This window comes from Felis catus, chromosome E2, assembly GCF_018350175.1.
Source record: "Felis catus isolate Fca126 chromosome E2, F.catus_Fca126_mat1.0, whole genome shotgun sequence".
Classification (NCBI taxonomy): Eukaryota; Metazoa; Chordata; class Mammalia; order Carnivora; family Felidae; genus Felis; species Felis catus.
In genome coordinates, this window is record NC_058382.1 from 44,433,172 (window position 1) to 44,441,034 (window position 7,863).

Consider the following 7,863-nt stretch of genomic DNA (forward strand, 5'->3'; position numbering starts at 1 on the left):
GCTAAATGGGTAAGGGGCATTAAGAAATCTACTCCTGAAATCATTGTTGCACTATATGCTAACTAGGATGTAAATTAAAAAATTTTTTAAACAGAAATAGGCTGCTTTGGGGGCACCTGGGTGGCTCAGTCTGTAAATCATTGGACTCTCGATTTCAGCTCAGGTCATGATCTCTTGGTTTGAGAGTTTGAGCCCCACTCTGCACTGTCAGTGCAGATCCTGCTTGGGATTCTCTCTCTCTGCACCTCCCCTGTTTGCTCTCTTTCTCTCCCAAAATAAATAAACTTTAAAAAGAACAAAACAGACTTGGGAGATGGGAGATGTCAAGATGACAGGCTGACTTTTCACTGTAAACCTTTCTGTGCTATTTTGTTTACTGTGCCATAGTTTACCTTAAAAATGTTTTACTTAAAAACAGTAGAAAGCATAAAGCTGAGCATGATATAGTCAGGTTTTGTATAGATATTTTCTGATTAGGAATGAGAGATACCCTTCCAGGTTTTCTGGGTACTAGTCTGCATTTCTCCTGTATCGTATCCTTTCTCAGGTATTTGAGTACAGCATCCCAGACAAACAGTATACAGAGTGGAGCCGGACCATCCAGAAGCAAGGGTTTCATTACCTTTGGCTCCAAAGGGACACTCCCATCACACACATCAGTTTTCATCCCAAGAGACCAATGCACATCCTTCTCCATGATGCCTATATGTTCTGCATCATAGACAAGTCATTGGTGAGTTCTCCACTACTACTACCTGTGCTCACACTGATTCATCTGTACCTAGGAATTTTCAAGTTCTAAAAGCAACAAGTATGAGTTAAGAGAAGGAAGAATCAATAAAATGTCTTGACATATTCTTTGGATGAGAGGAACTTTTGTTTTGCAGAGTTCTTTATTTTCATTCTCAGGCCTGTGAGGCTCCCAGGGTAGAAGGAGGCCTTTGTGCACTGGTTTTTGCTGATTTTGACCATTTCTCTGCTTTGTGTATGAACATACAAACCTAAGGAGGAAAGTGATTAGGTCAGTGTTCAGAAGGTAACTGTCATGGGGAATACCATTGATTTGGCTGAATCACTTACACCTTTGCACCCTGGGGTGAGTGAATAAATAGCACAGTTTTATTAAAGGAGACACAGGCTGAGGTCTTGACCACTTTTGCCCCTTGCCTGAATGTGCTGAAACACTGTAAGCTTGAAGAGTTGGTCTTAATGTCTTGAAAAAAGTCTATCCAGGAAAATTCTGTTCTTTATGGCTAGGATGCAGGTGGGATGTGAGCATTTTTTTCAGTTCTAGATTCCACCCTCTGCCAGCTGCTATTTTGATTCACCCCAAATTTAAATATCTTCTCTGGGCAGATACTTTATTCCTAGGAGCCCTATGAGCTGTGGCCATGCCTGTAATGCACTTTGGGCCTAGGTTACACCTAACGCACAGTGTTTTGGTGTATCTGTAAAGGTGGGGGTGGAAAGAACCATGGGGAAAGCAACAGATGGCTCTAAAGGAGATGTGCATGATGTGTCACTGGAACTCATTTCATGGACCCTGTATCCTCTGGGCGTGGGAAACAGAGCTGGCTGACAAGTGCCTTCTGCAGGATGAGTGATACAGGAAGGGCCTCTCCCACTCACTTGCCTCTTTGTAACTCAGCCCAGGGCTGTCCATATTTTTTGTCAAGCATTGGTGATAAGTCCATCACTTCCTCATGCTGGGCAGAGCTATTTCCCAAGGAAGTCAGAGATGAAATATCACTTGCTTGGCCAGACGCCATCTCTTGAGGTGTCAGTGACATCAGGGGTGGGTGGTTTGTGTTTCAGTTTTGGCCTGGGGAGAACTTTAGTCACTTGGCCTGTCCATGATCTGGTTGGGGGAAGAGTCTAGAAAGCAGAGCCTGTATGGGCTGAGCTCCTGTACATGCCAGTTTGTTCCTGTCTCACAAAGTGTTACTGACAAGACTGGCCAGAATCCCCAGCTGGGCCCTTTGATCTTGCTGGTATAGAATACCATGCTCTTTGCTTCATACTCCCACCCTCTACAGTATACCTGGAAGAGTGGCTACAGCTTTCTTACTGAAGTAAGGAGAGCCAGGGAGGTAGAAAATGTCTAATATAAAGGTTGGAAGGTGGTGTTTTCCTGAAAAGTCACTATAGTCCTTTGTTCTGTAGAAGCCCAATAAAATGACGATTTAAACAGTATGTCTTTGTCTTTTTAGCCTCTTCCAAATGACAAAACCTTACTGTACAATCCTCTTCCTCCCACGAACGAATCAGATGTCATCAGGAGGCGTACCGCCCATGCCTTTAAAATTTCTAAGATATATAAGGTAAAACATCTTGCATTATATTGTAGACGGTTGGTTCCTTGTGATATTATCAAAATGTAATAAGCTCCACATTAAGCAGACAAGAGCACCTTCATTTTATATGCAGAGTACCTGATTTGGGGAGACAGGTACCTTTCTGAGGGTGTCTGTTCCTTACGTTTGTATTTCATTATCTTTGAGGTGATTAGAGGCGTGCACATCATACTTCCCCAAAATGAAATACGTAGGTGGTGAGAAATTATGTTGAATCTTAGGTGGTGTTTTTGTGTTAAAGCTGGCCTTGAAAGGTTGTTACTACTACTCCTTCTCCTTCTTCTCAGTTTCCTTCTCCCTGTCCCACTCCCTCCCCGCTCCTCCTCCCCCCCCCCCCCCCCCCCCCCCCCCCCGCCTTCTTTTTCTTCCTCTTCTAATGTGACTTCTAATTGGAGAATGATCCACAAGATAAATTTCAGGCAAGTGGAAGTCATTGAATTTAGTCATTGTGACTTTTACTTTCTGGGCTAAGCTTTTCACTGTATATGAAACAATATTCATTGAACTTATGATACTACAACTATTTGTGCCAACTCCAAAGTTCCATTTTCATGCTTCTCAGATTAGAGTTCCTTGGGTGTCCTGGAACATTTTCTCAAGGGTCTGTAGGAATTTTTTTTTAAGAGGGACATCTGTAAATTATTTAAGTATGATTAGTTTCTTGATGCATTTGTAACTTGCTGTTTGCCAAGAATCTAGGCTCCAAAGCTGTCGCTTAACATCGATTCCTAAGAAATTATGGAACAGATGTTCTGTATAGAAAAACATGAAAAATCTTGTTAAAGTCTTTTATTATTAACAAACTCAGTTAAAAGTTCCCAACCTTGGTGTGCCTAGCTGGCTCAGTCAGAAGAGCATATGACTCTTGATCTTGAGGTCGTGAGTTGGAACCCCACATTGGGTATAGAGATTACTTTTAAAAAATAAAAAATAAAGTTCCCAACTTCACCAACTACTTTGAGTCCTAAGGCAGGAAGGATTGTCAGAGATTTCAATTACTCCAGCCTTGAACAAGGCTGACCTTTTACCTCTAGTTAGTTTGTTCAGGACTAGCCCTGGTGCCTAACTCCTGGTAGAGTCATTGTCATCTCTCTACAGCCTCTGCTCTTCATGGATCTTTTGGATGAAAGAACACTGGTGGCAGTAGAACGGCCTCTGGATGACATCATCGCTCAGCTCCCACCACCCATCAAAAAGAAGAAATTTGGGACCTAAAATAGGGCACGGTCTGTGCCCTTCCTTGAACTGTCTGCCCTGTTTGTTTTCACAAATCATGATAATAAAGCAAAGTTATTCTTTAGGACTAGTCATTATGAATGTTATCTTCCAAAATAATGGACAGTAATTTCCCTTCATTGACTCAAGTGAATGGGAATTCCAAGCTTTTGTAGTTGGGATAATGTTCTAAGCAGCTACAACTTCGTCCTGTTTGTTCTTTAGACCACAATCTCAGGGAAAAAAGATGGTTCTTATCTTCTCTTCCCTAACGCCTGCCTGAGGCTTGCTTCAGAGGGCTGATGACCTTCACTGTCTGCCAGCCTCCTGCCTGCAGCCAATGCAGAGGTGTGGGGACCTGCCCAGCATTGCCCTAGAGGGCAGGGGAGCTATGCGTGTTTGCTCAAGATAGCTTAACTACCGATAGTGATAATCAGCCTTATAGTAATAATCAGCCTTATGTTTCAAGGAAGAATTTTAACGCAATGCCCCATCTCAAAAACTGATGCCTTTGGCCTCTGACAGTCAGCCATTTATTTTATTTAAAGGGAAAAAAATCAGGGGTACCTGGGCGGCTCATTTGGTTAAGCGTCCTACTTGGGATCAGGTCACGGTCTCACAGTTCATGGGTTTGAACCCACACTGGGCTTGCTGATGTCAACACAGAGCCCGCTTTGGATCCTTTGCACCCCCCCCCCCTTGCACCTCCCCCACTCTCTCTTGCTGTCTCTCAGAAAAAAAAAAAAATAACCAATAAAGGGAAAAAATCACGCTTGGGATACTAATTTCATTAACTATCTTTCACCTGATAAATACACATGTAAATGTATATAATATAGGTATACATACATAATATGTATACAAAAATGTATACATATATATCATATACTGTATATATTTTATATGTTAAAATTAATATATACTGTATACATTTATATGTTAATGTTTATATATTAATATGGACTATTTTCTGTTAATGTTAATAATTTTAAATGTTAATATTAGTGTTAATATGTTGATATTAAATTAACATATAAACATTAATATTTTATGTTAATATTTATATATTAATGTTGATGTTTACATATTAAAATTAATATGTAATATGTTAATATGCCAGTTTCAAAGATTAAGGAAACACTGGGCAGGGATTTTTGTTGAGAGTAGATGTGGAGGGTGGGACCAGAAAGCTTGCCATATATCTTACCTTTTCCATCTTCTACTGCTTTCACATTGTTACTCCCATGGGTATTATCAACTGACTAGTTTTAATGTAGTCTTTTAAACTAGAAAGTGAAGAACTCAAGTTAACCTGAACTGAGCAGATCGATTTCCTTCCCATCTCAGTGGATGTATTCTGTTGCATGCTTGTGGAAATCCAGAATGTGTGGTTTTGTTTGTTTGGTTTTCGGTTGGAGGGCTGTGGTACAGGCAGAGAAGGATATGGGTTCTGATGACATCACGAATAAAATGCTGGTGAGAAACATTTTTGTTAAGATGAAGCCCATCCTCCACCCTGGAAAGGGAAATTTAAAAAGTGAGAATTTGGGGCACCTGGGTGGCGCAGTTGGTTAAGCCTCCGACTTCAGCCAGGTCACGATCTCGCGGTCCGTGAGTTCGAGCCCCGCGTCGGGCTCTGGGCTGATGGCTCAGAGCCTGGAGCCTGTTTCTGATTCTGTGTCTCCCTCTCTCTCTGCCCCTCCCCCGTTCATGCTCTGTCTCTCTCTGTCCCAAAAAAATCAATGTTGAAAAAAAAATTTTTTAAAAAAAAAGTGAGAATTTAAGGTAGATAGGTGGGAAGAGAATTAATAGAGAAGTAATAAGAGAGAAGCAAAGCCCAGTACTTTATACCATAAAGGACAGCCTATTTCACGTTTGCTAAGAGGAAGTAGATAAAACAGGTTTATAATGGATGCCACTTCTCTGCCTGTTCAGGTTTTTTTGTTTTTACAGAAATAGGAGTTCTTTATTTTTTAGCAAGAGAAAATCACATTAAGTAGCAGATATACAGGGAATCCACATAGACATGGAAATTCCCATAATAGGAGTAATTTTTTTTCAGTTTTTTTAATATGTATTTATTTTTGAGAGAGAGAAACAGAGTGCAAACAGGGGAGGGGCAGAGAGAGAGGGATACACAGAATCTGAAGCAGGCTCCAAGCTTTGAGCTGTCAGCACAGAGCCTGACGTGGGGCTCGAACCCATGAACAGTGAGATCATGACCTGAGCTGAAGTCAGACGCTTAACTGACTGAGCCACCCAGGTGCCCCTAGAAATAATTTAAACAAATAGCTGCAAGCTTTTAGGCCCTCTGTATAAAATAATTTTCCTTTCTTCCTACTTGAATAGATTTCCTGAGGCATCCTGTCTTGGTCTGCTTTAGACTGGATCAGTAGACTGTAAGATCCTGCCCTTCTTAAGAAGTGTTCAGGTCTTCTTTTGTGTGGTTGAAACCAAAGTTCCAGTCACTGGTGTTCATTGAGTATGACCAGAAGGAGGCTAGGATGCCTTAAATATTAACTCACTTGCTTTTCACTGACTCTAGAGCTGTAAATTCAGAGAGTATGAACTGGAGTCTAGTTTAAGACTTGATTTAGTTAACCTTAAACATATTCTGGAATCTCGTAAGGATTATGGAGGGTGTAATTCTGACAGAAAGGGCTCACAGATCACGAGTGAAGAAGTAAAAGTTTTGAAAGTAGAAAGCATTCCTTCGCAACATTTCCAGTCAGTGATTTGGATTTCCATAAATGGTATGGGAAGTAAGATCTTTGGGTCTTGAAATTCTTCCTAAGTAGAGAACTTTGAATACCAATGAAGCAGAAACTGATTGGGGCAAGTTAAGAGAAATCAGGGGAAGGGAAGGCAAAGCAGTTTTAAATAAGAGGAACACTTCAGTGCATGTGTGGTGTTCCAGGGTGACTCTATCTTCAGGGATCTGTGAAACCTAGAAGCAGCCTGTTTCTGTTCTGGGCATTTTGCAGACTATGGCTCCTACTTGGATTCTACAGAAAAATTTTGATCTGAGAACTAACCTAGAAAAGGTCTTTTTTGCCAACTTAAATGCTTTAAAAGTTCACTTTTCTTATATAGTAGTTGGTAATCTGATCTCTAGATGGATAATGTACCCTTTAGCCTGGAGATTTATAGCAAATTAGACAGAAACTAAAATCTTGGAATATTGGAGGCAAGAAGCATAGCGTGGAGGTTTTTTTAAGCTTTTTTTTTTAAGCATCAAAACTTTTTTCAAATAGTACTCTGAACCATAATATACAGATAAAAGTGAAGCTGTTCTGACTGCTGTTACGGTTGAGGGTAGAAGAAACAAGATTTGCGAAAGAAACTGCCTCATGGCCTCCTTTTTATACTTATGGAAATAGAGACCAAGAGGGGAAGTTATTTTTCCCATGGTGACACAACAGTTCATGAGAGGCCAAGGTGGCATCCTTACAGTTGTTACCCTACTGTCTCTTGGTTGTAGGGACCCAATTGTAAATATGATTAGCAAGCATGATACACCAAAGATTTTCCATCTCACAGGCTGCAGGGAAGGTGTTTAAGCACTTCTTGGTCTGAATGAGTGCTTGATTTAGCTCAATTTAGCTTGATTTAACTTGATTTATTGAGTGCTTTGGGCAGTCTTGTGTGTAAATCATACAGAGTGTTGTAGTGGGGTAGTGTTCCTTGGGGGTGTTTCTCTGGGGAGTGAAATGGCTAGCTCATATAGTGTTCGTTTTCTTTCACTTTTCATTGCCCTTTGGAGTGGCTAGATTTCTATCCACAGTGTTTTAAAGTACTCATTTCTTTACACTCTGCCAGTGTAGTGAAAGACTTCAGTTTCAGTTCATCTAATTGGTGAAAAATCATATCTCATTTTATTTTGCATTTGTTTACTAAAGAGATTGCTCACTTTTTTAAAATGTGTTTTGGCTGTTGAGCTAACTAAATTACATATTCATAACCTCTTCTTTTTCCCTAATGTGTTGGGGTTTTTTCTTTCATATTCTAAGGTGTTTTAAGGTACAGATCAGTTATCTGTGGTGGTGGAAATGTTCTGTTTGTGCTGTACAATAAGATAGTTACTATCCCATGTGGCTATTGAGCACTTCAAAAAATATATATATATATATATATATTTTTTATATATTTATTTTTGAGAGAGAGAGCACACGCAGGGAAGGGGCAGGGGCGGGGTGGGGGGGGCAGAGGATCCAAAGCGGGCTCTGTGTTGACAGCAGCAAGCCCAATGTGGGGCATGAACCCATGAACCATGAGATCATGACCTGAGCCGAAG

At 40.6% G+C, this 7,863-nt stretch overlaps 1 protein-coding gene across 1 annotated transcript in view; it reads left to right on the forward strand.

The window, feature by feature from the left end:
• Positions 1–3,654, forward strand: part of UTP4 (UTP4 small subunit processome component) — a 32,021-nt gene extending 28,367 nt beyond the window's left edge. Inside the window, exons 15-17 of the mRNA XM_003998194.5 lie at positions 548–733; positions 2,211–2,321; positions 3,453–3,654. Of these exons, the coding sequence (XP_003998243.1) occupies positions 548–733; positions 2,211–2,321; positions 3,453–3,569 (414 nt within the window). The 3' untranslated portion in view covers positions 3,570–3,654. The remainder of the gene's footprint in view (positions 1–547; positions 734–2,210; positions 2,322–3,452) is intronic.
• The last annotated feature ends 4,209 nt before the right edge of the window (positions 3,655–7,863 follow it).